Source organism: Physeter macrocephalus, unplaced genomic scaffold (genome assembly GCF_002837175.3).
Source record: "Physeter macrocephalus isolate SW-GA unplaced genomic scaffold, ASM283717v5 random_548, whole genome shotgun sequence".
NCBI classification, from domain to species: Eukaryota; Metazoa; Chordata; class Mammalia; order Artiodactyla; family Physeteridae; genus Physeter; species Physeter macrocephalus.
In genome coordinates, this window is record NW_021145923.1 from 21155 (window position 1) to 38455 (window position 17301).

General features: G+C 58.9%; 1 protein-coding gene and 1 long non-coding RNA gene across 9 annotated transcripts; one reads left to right on the top strand and one right to left on the bottom strand.

The window, feature by feature from the left end:
• Window positions 1-1612: 1612 nt before the first annotated feature.
• LOC114485151 (uncharacterized) lies at window positions 1613-9975 on the bottom strand. Of its 3 annotated transcripts, none has more exons than XR_003678627.2 (3): window positions 9747-9975; window positions 8409-8842; window positions 1613-8165 (listed from the first exon to the last, which is right to left on the bottom strand). It is a non-coding gene; the product is annotated as an uncharacterized lncRNA (long non-coding RNA). The 3 variants fall into 3 exon arrangements; XR_003678629.2 differs by having other exon boundaries at window positions 8409-8579; window positions 8664-9975; XR_003678626.2 differs by having other exon boundaries at window positions 1613-5715; window positions 6278-8165; window positions 8409-9975.
• Window positions 9976-10135: 160 nt separating this feature from the next.
• MVD (mevalonate diphosphate decarboxylase) lies at window positions 10136-17139 on the top strand. Of its 6 annotated transcripts, XM_028485985.2 has the most exons (12): window positions 10294-10339; window positions 10831-10925; window positions 11413-12015; window positions 12487-12538; window positions 12822-12936; window positions 13215-13361; window positions 14139-14338; window positions 14427-14501; window positions 14599-14817; window positions 15003-15118; window positions 15874-15982; window positions 16494-17139. In XM_028485985.2, the coding sequence occupies exons 4-12, from the start codon at window positions 12515-12517 to the stop codon at window positions 16572-16574; spliced, it is 1086 nt and encodes a 361-aa protein (XP_028341786.1). In that variant the 5' UTR covers window positions 10294-10339; window positions 10831-10925; window positions 11413-12015; window positions 12487-12514; the 3' UTR covers window positions 16575-17139. The 6 variants fall into 6 exon arrangements, with proteins under 6 accessions (XP_007125573.1, XP_007125574.1, XP_028341786.1 ...); XM_055083209.1 differs by having other exon boundaries at window positions 10831-12015; XM_055083210.1 differs by lacking the exon at window positions 10831-10925 and having other exon boundaries at window positions 10324-10339; window positions 11603-12015.
• The last annotated feature ends 162 nt before the right edge of the window (window positions 17140-17301 follow it).

The following is a 17301-nucleotide window of genomic DNA, read 5'->3' on the forward strand; positions in this document are numbered from 1 at the left end:
CTAAACCAGACTTTCTTCCCCCTTCGGTCCAGCTCTGGGGCTTATCTCACAATCACGGCTTTTTCCCGCCCTCGGATAGGGGTCTGCTCTGCTTAGCACAAACCTAATAACCACCAGCAGCCCCGGGAGGCCCGGCAAGCAGCCTCCTGGGCTTATCCAGGCTGCATGAATCAAGCCCCAGACCTATTTTCAGGGGCAGCTGGGCTGCAGGACCACGTGTGTGGGTGTTTGCAAGCAGGTAAGCTGGGTGCACGCGTCCCCTGACGAGGGAAATGCTTTCCACGGTGGTTGGCTCGAACAGGGAGGCCCAGGAGTGAGGGCGCGACGCCAGCTGCCCAGCCCAGCTGGCGAGGCTTCCCAGCCTCGTGCATACGGTAAACGACGCCGTGCTTGGAGCCCTCGTTTCAGAAAACTGGAAGCTATAGAGGCTGCGTTATTTACTCCTGATTTAATGACCAGTTTCTTCTGAAGGGCGCCTGCACTCACCTGAGAGCTTCTTTGGGGCCCAGCAATAATCCACAGTTACTGCGGAATGGACGTGGCATGGCGCTGACACGACCCCTCTCGTGGCTTTATCCCCTGTGAGGGACGACGCTGGCACAGAGGGCCCAAGCAGCTTGTCCAAAGTCACACGGCGGGTCCATGGCAGGGCTGGGATTTCTGGCTCCAGAGTCTGTAGTCTTGGCTCCTAAACCATACTGCTGCTCAGTAAGCAATTCTGAGCTTTCCTTTCACTTGGAAACCAGAAATAAGGCGCCAGATCAGGAGAGCAGACACGTTTTTAACCCAGGGCCAGGGCGTGGGGCGAGATGGTCACAGGGCGGCGGGCGTGCGGGAAGGGGAGCTCTGGAATCCACGTGGGAAGCGGGGCCCCTCCCACACCTGGTGGGGGGAGGAGGGGGCAGGGAGAGGGAGATGGGCCGGAAGGAAGGAGAACAGCAGGAGACACTCGCCGTCTCAGAGCTGACCGGGCTTTGGGAAACAAGAGAGAAAAGCTGAGGAGAAAGAGGAAAGGGAGGCTGGAGCGACTGGTCCACAGGAGGGCCGACATGGGCTGCTGCGAGCGAGCCGGGCTTGGGGGCTAAAGGCAGGTAGGCAGCCCGCAGCCCCTGGTGAGCAGCCCTCCACACTCTGCCTCCGGGAGCCCAGAGCCCTGGGTCTCAGTGAGACCTTAAGAGTTTCTGTTGGAACCGTAAACCTCTCACGGGAAGCTCAGCGACAAGACGCTGGCAGATGCGGCCGGAAGGCACCTCTCAAGATTCGCCAAATACCTGCAAGAGCAGGGATAACCCTGGGGCCAATGAAGAGCCCACAGAGGGTCCCTGCTAACGGCTACAGTTACTTATGCAGAGCAGCCTACTCCGTGCCTCTGTTCCTAAGATCTGGGGAACTGGTGAGTTATAACCCATGACAAAGTACCACAAGCCCGGAGGCTTAACACAGACCTTTCCTGTCTCACCGTCCTGGAGACTGGACGTCCCAGACCCAGGGGTGGGCAGGGAGGCTCCTCCCGAGGCCGGCTTCTCCCCAGTTCCTCACCTGGTCGTCCCCCTGTGTGTCTGGGTCCTATTTTCTTATCTCCTCAGTCATCAGGGTTACCTACTGGCTTCATTTTAGTTTAATCCCCTCTATAAAGATCCCATGTCCAAACACGGGGCCTCCAGGGTGATGCTGGCTCCCCGCCAGGTGTGTCACCTCCCGACAGGCTCCAAGAGAAAGGATTCTGTAGGGAAGGGGAGCGCACAGAGGCTGGGACTGTGGGAGGCCCACTGGCCAACGGCAGAGCGGAGATCCAAGCTCGGGTCAGACACGGCAGCTGGGAATGGGATCCAGGGTAGAGTGAGCTGCTCCTGGGAAAACGTCAGTCATTTCAATACAGGCGGAGCAGGGGCCACGCAGACGGACGAGGTTAGGGCTCAGGCCGTGGTGCTGGCGGAAACAGTGCCTCTGAGTCTCTTCACGATGGCATCAGCCCCTGCAGGAGGCCCTGCACTCAGGCGACGCTCCTGAAACTCATGCTTCTTGAACATGTGCACACGTACGCTGGGCCTATCCTCGAGGACGGAGACGCAAACGTCAGGCACGAGGAACTTAGCTGGCGGTCCAGTTGTTAGGAATCTGCCTTCCAACACAGGGGACGTGGGTTCGATCCCTGGTTGGGGAACTAAGATCCCACATGCCGCGGGGCAAATGAACTGGCGCGCTCTAGAGCCCATGCGCCACAACTAGAGAGCCTAGAGTCCACGCGCCCCAACTCCTGAGGCTGCGTGCTCTGGAGCCTGCACACCACAACTAGAGAGAAGCCCGCATGTTGCAAAGGTGGGCCCATGCACCGCGATGAAAGATCCTGTGCGCTGCCCCTAAGACCGGACGCGGCCAAATAAACAAATAAATACATTTAAAATCCATACATTAGAAGAAAAAAAAGACGCGAGCAGGCGGAGGGGAGGGGGCTCATCACCCGCACTCCGCCCTCCTCCAGATTCAGCTTCATCCCCCACTTGTGGTACTTCTTCCCACGCTGCCCTCTCGGTTCCAAGACTGAAGGCGAGGACTTTTAGATGAGCAGCTGGGCAAAGCCAACGCCTCTGACACCATGAGAGCGTCACCCTCAGCCGACAGCGCGAGCCCCTCCCAGCCTCCCTGAGCCCTTCAGCTCACAAACATCCACCTGGGCCTCACAGAAAATCCTGCGCCATCAAACCCGCGTCACGGAGATGTAGCTGGCGCACGGTCACTGGCCCCTACGTTGGCGCCCCCGTGTGATGAGCACGTGTGACGCCACCTCCCCCATCGACGGAGGAGACGTAGGCACCCCCAGGAAGCTCTCTCCTGCCCCTTCCTAACCCATCCACCCCAGCCCCTCAGGAACCACTGATCTGCTGTCTGTCACTACAGATTCGATGGCACCTTCTAGAATTTTCATGGGTGGAATTGGCCACGATCAGCCCCCCCTCCGTCTCCAGCCCTGGGCCCTCGACGCACCCTGGGCTTTCTTCGCACCTCACTCCTCCAGGCCTCAGACTCTGTTCGCTGCCACTCCCCTGCTGGTCCAGACCTTCCATTCCAGACCGTCACTGTCTGTGACAGTTTTTCTCCTTAGCCTACGTCACAGAAGAGGACAGCGTCACAGGCCACCGCGGTGACCGTTTAGAGGTCTCCCTGGCCACAGACAGCCCTCGCTCCAGGGCATCCATGTCACCAGCTGGCTTTGCTCTCAAGACAATTAGTCACATCATTCTCCAGGCTGTCGCCACGCCCGTGGGACCACAGCATACATGTGCATCTCCCGGCGACCCGCCGCTGCCACCCGTGGCCCCCCGTGCCACTCTCTCTGCTGTGTTTTTGTTCGGTCTTATTTTTTAATACTTATTTATTTATTTGACTGCGCCAAGCCTTAGTTGCGGCACGCGGGATCTTTAGTTGCGGCACGTGGGATCTAGCTCCCTGGCTAGGGATCGAACCCGGGCCCCCCGCGCTGGGAGTGCGGAGTCTTAACCACTGCACCACCAGGGAAGTCCCCTTGGTTCAATTTTTAGAAGCTGTCTCACCTCCACAAGGAGGTTGCCAACCTCCCCCCTCACCCGACACAGCACCTGCTGGAGGAGGACCCCAATGAAAGTTTGTGAATGATCAGAGGAGCACGCACAACTCAGCCAAGTTCCGAAGGACTCTGAAGGGTTCAGAACCTTCCGTTCTGTGATTATTAGAAAGTTACGCAGCTCTTCCCTGAAGAGGGAGACAATGGAAGGTAATTTTGAAAGCCTCAAAGCACGAAGGCCAGGATGACCTCCCACGAGTCTTCGCGTGGGGCGTGAACTGAGCTCTGTTTCTCCATTTCTGCTACCAACCCCACTACTCTGTCATCCTCGCCTTCCCAGGATGCCAGCAGGTCCTCTGCAGCTGGGTCCTCTTGACACGCAATTCATCCTATAAGGAAGAGTCAGGAGTCCTCAGAGACATAACTATGAGAAGAGCTAGGCTCAGACACGGGAAGTGCTTTGCAGGGACAAGACCTCACAGAAAGCAGGGCCACCCACCTCCTTGCATCATCTGCGAGGGCACCAGGATGGGAGATGCACCAGGTACTTGGGGAAACCGGTCGGAGTTCTCCAAGTACGTGGTAGAGGCTACGGCTTCATTTTATGATGCTTTAAATGACCACATGACCTGTATTCTTCTATGTGCATCCAACATTCCTTAATAAACGGGAAAACTTTTACCCAGAAACAATGGCTCTGGGGGGAAAAAAGTTATCAAGAAGAAAAGAGGAGGGCGGGTGTCCCCTGCAGTGACTACCGGGACATGGTCCAGCCGACGCAGGGGCTGGACCGTCCTCCCTGCAGAGCCAGACAGCCCTCAGCCCTAGGCGACTCCACCCAGATCCGTTTTCTCTAGATGGGGATGGCTGGTGAGCCTGGGAGGTTCCTGGATACTTACAAGGCAACGCAAAGCGGAGCAGAGAATGTGATTTGGGACCGTTTTGTTTGACAGCAGGGTCAGTGAGCCACGGCCAGGGGCCAAACCGAGCCCTCCCGACCTGTTTTGGACAGCCCAAGAGCTGAGGATGGTTATATCAAAGAAAAGCAAAAGACATAGCAGGGACTTCCCTGGTGGTCTAAGACTCCGTGCTCCCGATGCAGGGGGCCTGGGTTCGATCCCTGGTCAGGGAACTAGATCCCGCATGCGTGCCTCAACTAACAGTCCACAGGCCGCAACTAAGAAGCCCGCGTGCTGCAACTAAGGAGCCCACGTGCCACAACTGAGACCCGGAGCAGCCAAATCAATCAATAAATATTTAAAAAAAAAAGATACAGCAGCATTATTCACAATGGTCAAAAGGTGGAAGCAGCCCAGTGTCCACTGATGGCTGAATAAAGTGTGGTCCATCTGTACAATGGAACGTTGCTCAGCAATAAAAAGGAAGGAAACTCTGACGCTCGCCACACAGGTGAACCCCGAGGACAGGATGCACAGTGAAATAAACTAGCCACAAAAAGGCATGTCCTGTATGATTCCACTGACACGGGGACCTAAAGGAGTCAGTCAGAGTGACAGGAAGTAGATGGTGGCTGTGAGGGCCGGGGAGTCCGTGTTTAATGGGGACAGAGTCTCAGTTTAAGACGGTGAGAAAGTTCTGGAAGCAGATGGTGGTGATGGTTGCACCACAACGTGAATGCTCTTAAAACTAAATACTTAAACGCGGTTAAAACGGAAACTTTGTGTTATGTATGTTTCACCACTGTAAAAAAAAAAAAAAAAAATACCAAAAAAGTCAAAAGAAGATTTTGCGGCCTGAAAATTCTATGAGATTCACACCTCCGTGTCCATGTCACTTGCTCGTCTTCGAGGGCTGCTCTGGATCTGCCACAGCAAAGGCAGGTTGTGGCAGCCGAGTTGGAAGATGCAGGAAGCCAATGGTGTTTGCCACCCAGCCCTTTGCAGAAAAGCCTCGAGCCAGCGCCGGGAGCCACAGAGACGGGCTCGCTGTGCGGGCACAGGGTCAGAGTCCTGGGCCTTCAGAGGTCGCCGAGTTCAAGCCCTTTATTTCCAGGGCCAAGACGCTAAGTCCCATGGGACTCCAGAAGATGAGGAAGAGGACAAGGAGAAACAAGGCGGTGAGTGAAAGGTGGGGCACTGGGCCCGTCTCGCTCTGGATGGGCGCTCCCGCCAGCACACACGAGGGCCTGGCTGCCGCCTGGCTGCCGGGCGGGCCTGGAGGAGAGAGGAACTTCCTCCTGGAGGACCACCGGCCCCCCGCTCAGCCGCTCCCACCGCCTCCACCGCCAAAACGCCCCGCCTCCAGTGTCACTCCTCCATGCCCCCGCCCCCGACTCCTCTTCCGCACGCTTGCCCCGGACCACACCGTCTGCGTCACCCATGTGTGCTACCTCGCGGTGGGGCCTACCTGAGCCTCATCACCTCTGCAGTGTCACCCTTCCTGTACGCAGCGAATCCCTCCCCCAAGGGCATCCCCCCACGGGAGGAGACCCTCCCGTCCCATCTCCCACTGCTCCACTCCCTGGCGTTTCCCACGTCCCAGGTTCCGGAATAACCTCGCTGCTGAGCATCTCCAGAGTGGACTGAATTGAAACGAAAGGGCAATAAAGAAACATCTACGTACAAACACGTATCATCTTTTCAAGTCACCTCCCATCCATTAAGTCCCTTCAGGGAGCACTGCTCTGCTGTAGGAAACATGCTCTCTGCGGGTAAGAAAGTTACCCACACACTGGGTTGGCCTGACCGCGGGGCCCCTGTGCACCGTGTTATCTACCTTTGCTGCTCACGGTGTGGCCCTCACCCAGCAGCTTCTGCCGTCGACACGTTGGGCGCTGGCTGCACAGGCAGGCTCCCCGACCTCCTGACTCAAGACCTGCATTGCAGCACACTCCCTGGGTGACTGGTACGCACGCCAGCGTTTGAGAAACGCCATCCCACGTGCTCTCTCATCCACACTGAGAAATCACCACAAATAAAAGGAAATCTGGGAATGCCCATCAAACCACAATGAGACACCAGTTCACACTTCACAGCCCTTAGGATGGCTACCACAGAAAAAGAAGAAAAGAAAAGAACACGGGTCAGTGGGGACACAGACAAACGGGAAGCTTGTGACTGTTGGTGCAGATGTAAAACGGTGCAGGCGCGTGGAAAACAGTCTGGAGGTTCCTCAAAAAATTAAACACAGAACTACCGTATGAGCCAGCAATTCTACCCAAAAGAACTGAAAGCAGGAACTTTAAGGGCTGTTTGACACCACGTTCACAGCAGCATTACTCACAACAGCCAAGACGCAGAAGCACCACAAGTATCCACTGATGGATAAATGGATAAGGTCCGTCCATACAACGGAATGTTATTCCTCAGCCTTAAAAAGGAAGGAAATTCTGGCACCTGCTACCACATGGATGAACCCTGAGGACATTATGCTCAGTGAAATAAGCCAGACACACAGGACAAATCCTATAGGGTTCCACTTATATGAGGCCCCTGGAGTAGACAAATTCAGACACAGAGAGGAGAAGGGTGGCTGCCCAGGGCTGGAGGAGGGGTGGGCAGTCAGTATTTGGTGGGGACAGAGGCTCAGTGTGGGAAGATCAGAGAGCTCTGGAGATGATGGTGGTGATGGCTGCACAACAACGGGAGCGCCCTTACTGCCACCAAACTGCACACTTGAAAATGGTTAAGACGGTAAATTGTACGTTACGTATATTTTACCACATTAAAAAAAAAAAATGCTCTGAAACAAGACAGGAAATCTGAGGAGGACTGTGGGAGATGCCCCAGGCTTCGTCGTTGCCCCTCGACCTTGACACTTCAAGCTGACTCCGTTTTCCCTGCGCCTACCACCATGCCTATGAAACACGTTTTAATGGAGCAAATCGGAACGTGCGGACATGTGTCTTAAAGTTTCTCCGTCTGGTTTTTCACCCTCACCATGACCCAACGGGCATTAACCCACACCTCTCTGACAAAAAAAAAAACCAGAAAATAGACGCCCTATGATGAGTTTATCTTATACTTGCATGTAGACTGACCATTCAGGAGAGCTGGGGCTCGCCGTGTCAGCCTGGGGGGTCTACGTCCAGCCCTCTTTCAGGGGGCTTGTTTGTTCAAGATTCCCCACTACGTGAGGGAGCCTCTGTCCACATGCACACAGTCAGGCATTTATGCCTACATGTTCAACCGTGAACATGGTTTACACGATCGTAACGCTGAGAACACTTAACTGTACGGGGAGGAAGGACTGTGGCGGGGTTGGAAGAGAATCCCTCATTCCTACTTGCTGGGAATCAACAGACACCATTGAAAACGGAAATAAAGGGAAGAGAGAAAAAAAGAGGGAAAAGAAGCAGATTATTTAGAAACACGGAGAAGCATGAGAGATTTAAAAGTGGCTGCCTTCGGTGAGCTGGAACCTGGGCGGGGGCGTATAGAAGGGCATCTGGTAATTCACTCTCTAAATCACGTACACGTAGTACCGTCTTAGTCTGTTCAGGATGCTATGCCAAACACCACCACAGGCTGGCAGCTTAAACAACCACCACTGAGCTCTCACAGTTCTGGAGGCTGGAAGTCCAAGATCAAGGTGCTGGCACATTCAGTGTCTGGTGAGAGCCCCTTCGAGGTTCACAGGTGGTGTCTTCCTGCTGTTTCCTCACCTGGAAGAAGGGGTGAGGAGCTCTGTGGGGTCTCCTTTATGAGGGCTCCATCCCCATGACCTCATCACCCCCAGAGGCCCCCCCTCCTAACGCCATCACACTGGGGGGTTAGGTTTCAACATACGAATCTGGGGTGACACATTCACCCTATAGTAAATATAGAGTGAATAGTAAATACTTAAATTATAAACCATAAAGCTGAAGCTACCCAGGTGATGTAGGGTGGGGCACCGAGCACAGTACCTGGTGCAAAACAGATGTGTCACGAACGTCTGTGCTGTCCCTCGCATCACTACCACGGCACAGCATAAATCACTGAGGTTCACGGGTGACCTTTCTTCTGTGGCTCAGGGAACACACCGCGACCGCTGTCCAGAGCAACCCACCAGCAACTCTTCAAAGAAGTTTCAGTGGCTTTGCATGAAACCGAAAAGTGATTCCAAGAAAAACTTAAAATAACAACCATCAGAAACACAGCTGTAAACGGCAGTGAGATACCATTTTTCAGGTGTCAGGCAGAGGGGGAGCCGCTGTGCTGGGGAAGGTTCGGGCTTCCTTGCTTTGGTGGCTGCTCTTCAATGATCAAAGGAACTTGCACAGGGAACTTGCCAGAAGCTATCCACATTACTTTAGGCACATCCTGCTGGGCCCAGCAATGCCAATTCCAGGGATTTCTCCTACAGAAGAACTCAAACTTGCACAAAAAAGCAGCTTGTGTCCAAAAATTGGTAACAACCCAACCGTCAACCAACAGGGGACACGGTGGACAAGTTATGGCAAGTCTAGATCATCGGAGATGATCTCCAAGAAACACCGAAGGGTAAGAAAGCTATCTGCTGATACTTTCAGGAACAGAACTGGGGGGGGGGTGCAGCACCCAGAGGGGGAGAATTTATATCACATACTCCTGTCTTCACTGACACCTGAATCATTTTAAAGCTAAAAATAAATTTTTACAAAGGGAAGGGGGAAATTGGGAGTTACTCTGTAAGGAATAGAGTTCCAGTTTAAAAAAATGAAAACGTGCCGGAGATGGAGGGTGGGGATGGTTGCCCAGCGATATAAAGAAACTTAATGCCACAGAACTGCACACTTAAAAGTGGTTAAAATGAAAAAACAAAGAGTGGTTAAAATGGTACATTTTACAGCAATAAAAGAGTCAATATAAATGTGGCAACCCATTTCAACCAGGAAAAAAGAATCCTTGCTTATACGGAGCTTAAAAAAAGGGGAACGGGGCTTCCCTGGTGGCGCAGTGGTTGAGAATCTGCCTGCCAACGCAAGGGACAAGGGTTCGAGCCCTGGTCTGGGAGGATCCCACATGCCGTGGAGCAACTAGCCCCGTGAGCCACAGCTACTGAGCCTGCGCGTCTGGAGCCTGTGCTCCGCAACAAGAGAAGTCGCGATAGTGAGAGGCCCGCGTGCCGCGATGAAGAGTGGCCCCCGCTTGCCACAACTAGAGAAAGCCCTCGCACAGAAACGAAGACCCAACACAGCCAAAATAAATAAATTAACTAATAAACTCCTACCCCCAACATCTTCTTGAAAAAAAAAAAAAGGGGGAACGGGGTTTGAAAGCACCTATCTCCGAAGGAGCTCCTCCCTTAGCAGCCCGCCACCCAGGAACTAGTCGCCCAGGGGGTGGGGAGTCTGTGGGAACCCCGAGCGGCGGGTCGAGGGGGACCCCGGGCGGCGGGGCACGAGGAACCCCGGACGGCGGGGCCCGCGTCCTGCCGAGCTGAGAGAAGCTTTCACCCACAGTCTTCGACCGCAGAGACCCGCGCGCTACCAACAAGGTCACCGCCACGCGCCTGCGCACACCCCACGCCTGCGCAGAGCCGGCGCCTGCGCGGACACCACTCCGGGCAGATCCCCGCGCCTGCGCAGAGCCGGAGCGCGGCCGCAGGCCAGCGGGGGCGGGCTCAGCGTCGGCAGTCCATCATCCGATCCCGCTCATTGGCTGAGAGGTGGAGCGCGGACAGGGCCCGCCGCTGATTGGGTGGCACGCGAGCAGGTGGGGCGACGGGGACCAATCGCGGGGCTGGCTGCGGCGCGGGTCGGAAAGGCCTGGTGCCGTGAGCTGGGGTCGCCCTGTTTTTCGGCTATGGCCTCGGAGAAGCGGCTCGAGGTGGTGACCTGCACCGCGCCGGTCAACATCGCGGTCATCAAGTACTGTGAGTGGCGGGCCTCGGGGCGCGGGAATGTAGGGGCCCTGCGGACGGGGAGACTGAGGCTCGGAGGGGCCGGTTTGGGCGGTGGACCGGGTCCTCCGCCCGCGGCAGGTGGGCTGGGCCCTCGTCTGGATGAGATTGTGTGTCCGCGTGCAGGTGTGAGGACCCGCCGCACCCTCCACCCGGCAGGGCAGTGCGATCGCGGAGCTGGGCACCATCTGCAGCCGGGACACCTGGGGGCACTGTCCTTACGGGAGGTCCGTCCCCGCGGGGCTGGACACCGGGAGACACAGTCCATACAGGACGCCCGTCCCCGCGGGGGCTTGGCTCCCATGGTCACGCCCACTCTGCCACCTCCACTTGCTCTCCGTGTCTGTCTTGTTCTAGTCTCAGGAATGCTCCTGGGGTTAGCTCTTCTTGCTCACTAGTTCCTGGAGAGTCGCCAGGGTGAATCTTGGAGTCAGTTCTTCTCTCCTGTTCCGTTCCCAGCGTAGAGGGGCCACAGTTTGCTTGGCCATGTGCCCTTTCAAGGCAGCTGGGCTGTTTCCAGTTTGGGTCAATTATGAAGAAAGCTGCCGTATACTTTTCTGTACAGGTTTTTGTGTGAACATAAGTTTTCGTTCTTCTGGATAATGGCCCGGAGTACAGTTGCTGGGCCATAGGGTGGTTGCATGTTTGGTTTTTTAAAGAAACAAACTTTTCCTGCGTGGCTGTACCATTTTTCATCCCTACCAACAACATATAATGTGTGATCCATCTTTTCCGCATGCCGTGTTGTCACCAGCTGTTATTTTAGCCATTCTGATGGGTGTGTGGTGACATCTCACTCTGGCTTTAGTTTGTGTTCTCCTGCCGCTCAGTGATGTTGAACAGCTTTCCCAGTGCTCATTTGCCCTCTGAGAGCCTTATGGGAAATGTCTCTTTAGGACTTTCGTCCACATTCTAACTGAATTGTCTGCTTTTTACCGTTGAGTTTTGAAAGTTCGCTTTGTATTTTAGATACTCATTCTTGCTGGATGTGTGGTTTGCAGATATTTTCTCCCACCGTGTAGTTTCTCTCTCCATCCTCCTAACAGGGTCTTTCAGAGGGCTGAAGTTGTTAAAAGGGCCCAGTGGGTCATCTTCTCCATCCTTGGTACCAGGTCAGAGACGTCTTTCCTAGTCCTACGTCCTGAAGAGTGTTTATGTTTTTTCCTAAAAGTTTTAGGGTTTTACGTTTTAAATCTAAGTCTGTGATTCATTCTGAGTGATTTTTTTTTGTCCAAGGTCTGAGATGTGGGGCTCAGCTCTGCTCAGTGGTGGATGTCCAGTGACCCAGCAGTGTTTTCAGAAGAGGCTGAGCCTCCTCCAAGGAACTGCTTTTGCACTTTTGTCAGAAACAAGTTGGGCGTGTTTATGGGGGATCCTTCTGGACTTTCCTGTATTACCTACCAGGATTCATCTTTCTTGTGTCCCGTAACTGTCTGCCACCCCCAAAGACCCTGCACAAAAGTGCAGCATCTGTGCCTAACAATGGATTTGAAATTTTGGACTTTCTGGAAGGTTTCCTGTGTTTGCTGTGATATGACAGGAGTGGAAGTGCTCAGCGGAAGTGGGGGGAATGCTGTCTCCAGGGGGTACAAACAGGGAGATTTGAAGAGTTTTCAGTAACTGGGGCTCCTTCTGTTTGGGAGGAAAAGGCAAGGGCCTTATAATCAGAGCACTCAGCACCTGGTAGGCACTCCAAGGCTAGTTGTTGAGTGAGTGAAAGACGAAACAGAAGCAGTGAAGCAAGGGGTCCAGCCCTGCTCTCGGGAGCTAAGTGAAGTGGGGGAGCAATCCAGGAGGGCTTCCTGAAGGTGGGGGCACAGCAGGAAGAGGACTTAGATTGTGCAGTGACAGAGCAGGGTCCAGGCAGCTGGGGAGCTGTGGGGTGGCAGTGGGGGCGGGGAGGGGTGGGGCGTTGGTGGGCAGGAGCAACAGTGCGCGCCAGTCTGCTGGGCTGGGACACTGACTGGCTTTGCCGTGGGCCATGTGTTCCAGGGGGAAAGCGAGATGAGGAGCTGATCCTGCCCATCAACTCCTCTCTGAGCGTCACGTTGCACCAGGATCAGGTGAGCCTGGGCTGGCGATACACACCGAAAAAATATTTACACAACCTTTGTTTACAGATGGTGGCAGTAAATCCCCAGCCAAGGAATGCTGTGCGTCCCATCACCCGCTGTGAGGAGTGCTCAGCGCCCACGCGTGCACACGCCTGGCCCCCTCCTGGGAGGTCCCTGCCCTGAATTCTCTGCCAGGAGATGGGAGCATGGGCCGCGCCTTGGGTAGTGGACGCCCATGGGGTGTTCCCACCGCCCGAGCCCGGCCCGCCTTGGCCTCCACCTCCAGCAAGGCCACTGCCCTGAGTGGGCGCCCAGGAGGGACCAGGGCCGGAAGGGCCCCCGCAGAGAGGGGTGCTTGGCCGACGCCCGCCACTCAGGAGGACCTGCACTTTCCTTCCCAGTTAAAAACCACCACAACGGCCGCCATCAGCAGGGACTTCACAGAGGACCGGATTTGGCTGAACGGCCGGGAGGAGGACGCGGGGCAGCCGCGGCTCCAGGCCTGCCTGAGGGAGAGTGAGCGGGGGCCCCGGGGAGGCTGGGGTCAGGCCAGGCCCGCTCCTTCCCCTGTGCCCCTTCCTCGCGCTGGGCGGGTCTGAGTGCACAGGAGGCGCTGCCGCCGCCACCCCCCACCCCCCGTACCTCCCACGCCCCAGGGGCCGCGGACACCCGTCGGCACAGCTGGGTCTGGGCCTGGGGCCTGGGGTCTCCCGAGAAGGAGGTCTGCATGCAGAGCTCGGACAGAGGCCGGTCCCCGCCGTGCTGACCCACCGCGCTGTCTCCTGTCCCCGCAGTCCGTCGCCTGGCCCGCAAGAGGAGAAGTGACGGCCATGAGGACCCGCTGCCCCTCAGCCTCAGCTACAAGGTGCACGTGGCCTCGGTGAACAACTTCCCCACGGCTGCAGGCCTGGCCTCCTCAGCGGCAGGCTACGCCTGCCTAGGTGGGTGCCCGGGATGGGTCCCAGTGCTGTGCCCCGGGCATGGGGCCGTGGCCTTGGCCGTGTCACACGTCTGAACGCTGAGCTCCGCGTATAGGACCCTGTGCGTGATAGAACGCCCCTCAAACTGGCTTAAATTAAGTGGGGACGATTTCTTGGCTTACACAGCAGAATCCCAAGGGCTGTGGCCAGCTCCAGGCTCTCGGATGGCCTACTGGGAACCCATCTCTCCCTCTGAATCTCCGCTCTGCCCTCCCCTCTGTTGGCTCACTCTCCAGCAGGGACCCCCACCCCCGAGCTGGGGGCAGAGGCACTTAACCACAGAGTTGGGCAGCTGAGTCACGTCCTCCATGTAGCCTGAGACCAGTGAGCCAGGCTGCATCGGGGGCAGACGGCCTGCCCCGTTGGACCCCCAGGTCCGCCTCCTGGCACCAGACCCTTGACCAGTTCTGGCCCTGTGCCCAGCGCTGCCAGCAGCCCCAGGCATGCACACTTTTTGCCCTCTGTGCCTTGGGCCCTGCCCCAAACAGCACCCCTCAGAGCTTCTCAAGAGAAGCTTTCTCCGGCCCCTCGGCACACAGGCCTCCCAGTCCCCAGGGGGCTTCCCCTCCCGCCAGAGCCCCCCGCGGAGGCTGAGCGCATGAGCGCGTGGGTGCTGGATGCCAGCCGTGGAGCTGGGGGCCGAGCCTCCGTCCCCCGGGTGCCCCCTCCCGTGGCGCTGAGCACAGGCCAGCGCCCCTCCAGCCCGTCCGAGCCTCCCCGCCCCGTCGCTGCCCGCAGCCTACGCCCTGGCCCGGGTCTACGGCGTGGAGAGCGACCTGTCGGAAGTGGCCCGCAGGGGCTCGGGCAGCGCCTGCCGCAGCCTGTACGGCGGCTTCGTGGAGTGGCAGATGGGGGAGCGGGCCGACGGGAAGGACAGCATCGCCCGTCAGGTGGCCCCCGAGTCCCACTGGCCGGAACTCCGTGTCCTCATCCTCGTGGTGAGAGGGCGGGCCAAGCTGGGGGCGGGAGGGCCTCCCCGGCTCCCGGGGCCGCGGGCGTGGCGCAGACCTCCCTCCCTCGCCGCAGGTGAGCACCGAGAGGAAGCCGACGGGCAGCACGGCGGGCATGCAGACCAGCGTGGAGACCAGCGCCCTGCTCAGGGTGAGGCCGCGGCCGGCGGGGCGGGTGGCTCCCGGGGTGCCCGGAAGCCGGGCCCCGTGGCTCCGCTCGGCTCACGGAGAGGCCGCCTGCCTTGCAGTTCCGGGCCGAGGCGCTGGTGCCGGCGCGCATGGCCGAGATGACCCGCTGCGTCAGGGAGCGCGACTTCCAGGCCTTCGGCCAGCTGACCATGAAGGACAGCAACCAGTTCCACGCCACCTGCCTGGACACCTTCCCGCCCATCTCCTACCTCAGCGACACGTCCCGGCGCGTCATCCACCTGGTGCACCGCTTCAACGCGCACCACAGGCGGACCAAGGCGGGTGCGGGGCTGGGGCGCCCCGGGCCGTGGGCCGCTCGTGCCAGGGCGTCACGGAGCCCGCTTCTCGGGGGCCGCATCTCCCTCTCGCTCTCGTTTGGTTGCGCGGCCCCCACCCTCGTGCTGAGCGGGCGGCCTGCAGAGGCACTCGGAGCTGGTCTGAGCGTCTGACCCCGTGGTTCCAGGCGGCGTACACGTTTGACGCGGGCGCCAACGCTGTGATCTTCACCCTGGACGACGCTGTGGCCGAGTTTGTGGCTGCCGTGAGGCACAGCTTCCCCCCCGAGTTGAACGGAGACAAGTGAGTTGTGGGCCCCCTCCTGGGAGGCCACGTGTGCCTCCGTGTGACCGCGGACGCTTCTCCGCTCGGCCCAGCCCCGGGGGCACGCACGTGCCGCCCGCGGCTCCTGTGATGGCAGGGCATCTGGATTTCTTCCCCGCCGCTGTTTAAGGGACCCAGTTCTCGGTGAGGGGACGCCTGCCCGCTAGGGGCGCGGGCAGCGTGGGTGGGGCCCTTTGATCTGTCACCCAGAGGGGGCGGTGCCACTTCTGGTGGGAAGAGCTGGATGCTACCTTCCACACCACGTGGGACCGGCCCCACGGGCGAGGGCTCATCGCCCTGGTCACCCTGGGGGGGTTTGTGGGTTTAAGCACCAACCCGAGCGTCAGCTGAGGCCTTTTCTTCTTAAGCTGTGTCTCCCAATGGGCGCAGCAGCAGCCGCGGGCCAGGGTGAGAGGCGGCACCCCAGCCTCGTGGAGGTTTCCCGAAACCCTCCCCTCGGCGACGGCGCCAGGCCCGCGGCATTCCCGCTCAGCGTCTGTGTGCCTCGCGAACGCTCGTAACGTAAACCCACCATTGAACCGCTTTGGGGTGTACAGCCCAGAGGCGCTAAGAACGTGCTGGGCACCCTTGTCCGTCAGCCCCAGGGGCCCCGACTCCGTCGGTAGTCACGACCCCCCGGCCCCCGGCAGCCGCTTCCTGTTCCGTCCCGGATCTGCCTGTTCCGCACATGCCGCATCCCTGCCCTCCCCGTCCGGCCCTGCCTTGTCTCCTAGGTTTCTGAAGGGGCTGCCCGTGGAGCCTGTCCTGCTCTCGGATGAGCTTAAGGCCGCGCTGGGTGCGGACCGCACCCCCGGCGGCATCAAATACATCATCGCCACTCGGGTGAGTCCTGGCCGCACGCCGCACGTGCCCTGCAGGCTCAGCCCCAGAGCATCCACCCCCAGCGTGTCCCGGCGGGAGGGACAGTAGAGTAGCCGTGAACCTGGCTGCTCCTTGGTCTCGAAGCACCTGGTGTTTCCCTCGCTCACTCACGGTGGACGTTTAAGGGTGCAGGCGGTGTGCGGGGAGGTGCTCCCAGGCTGAGGGGGGGGAGCGGGGGGCTGGAATGTGGGGACCCCCAGAACAGATCAGGGTCCCGGCTCGAGCGGCCGGGCCGGGATTTCCGCCACATCCATCCAATTCCCAGACCCGCGACCTGTGCACCCAGGCCTTGGCCTCTACCGTCCACCCCAGGACTTGCTGTCCACCCCAGGTCTGCCCGGACGGACCGAGGCTGTGCTGGAGGATTGGGCCCTGGGCCCGGCGTCACCAAGAGGGGGTCCTCTGACCGGCACTTCCTGGAAGGAAGTCGCTCCCTGTCACCTGCCCTGACGTTGATTCCTCAACCCCCTAGGTGGGACCCGGGCCTCAAGTCCTGGATGACCCTGGCGCTCACCTCCTGGGTCCCGATGGTCTGCCGAAGGCAGCCGCCTGACCGCCTCCTCGACGGAGCCCTGGCCGCCGCTGGGAGAAGGGGCCGCTTTGCTGGGACCGGGAACCGGGCGTGGCGGCTGCCCTGGCGCGCTTGTTGGGATTGGTGGGTGGCCGCCTGGCTCCGGGCCGGGCGGCGTGCTGTGGCCCAGTTGGACAGTGGAGTGACGCCTGCAGGTGCCCGGACGGTCAGGAGCAGGGTCCCCCAGGTGCCTCACCTTTCCCCGACCTGCACCCAGCACCTTGCTGAGATGGGAGCCTGGTTCCGGATCCAAGCACTGGGGGACCGAGCCGGCCGGCGGGGAGCTGCCGGTGCATCGCCAATAAAGGGCTGTGGCCCCGAACCTGGGGGTCACCCCCACTGCCCCCGACAGCAGCTTGACCGCTGGCGATGACGGCGTGTCAGGGGTCCCCCCGCGGAGCTGGAGCACGGGCAGGACACCCCCGTGAAGTGCTCCGCCTGACCCTGAGCCAGGCCCCCGAGTGGGTACAGGGTGTCTGCACAGAAAGACCAGTGTTGTGTCTGTGGGGACGGGGGGGCAGCGCCAAGGCCGCAGTAAAGGCAGCTCGAGGACTCTGCCTGGCGTGCTTTCTCCTGGTCCAGGCGGAGCTCACCGAGGGGGCTGGGGGGGCACGGCGGGAGGTGGGGCTGGGGACCCGACTGACTTCTGCCCCCAGCTCGCCCTCTGTTGCGCAGCCACATATGGGGTGCTCAGCTGACCCTGCCCCAC

What these genes read in the sequence shown, in the direction of transcription:
- MVD (XM_028485984.2), top strand. Translation starts at nt 12,627, where the DNA reads ATGGGCCGCGCCTTGGGTAGTGGACGCCCATGGGGTGTTCCCACCGCC. An exon ending in GGCAGGCTACGCCTGCCTAG is followed by an intron (nt 13,362 to 14,138) that starts GTGGGTGCCCGG and finishes CGCTGCCCGCAG; the next exon opens with CCTACGCCCTGGCCCGGGTC. An exon ending in CCCGAGTTGAACGGAGACAA is followed by an intron (nt 15,119 to 15,873) that starts GTGAGTTGTGGG and finishes CTTGTCTCCTAG; the next exon opens with GTTTCTGAAGGGGCTGCCCG.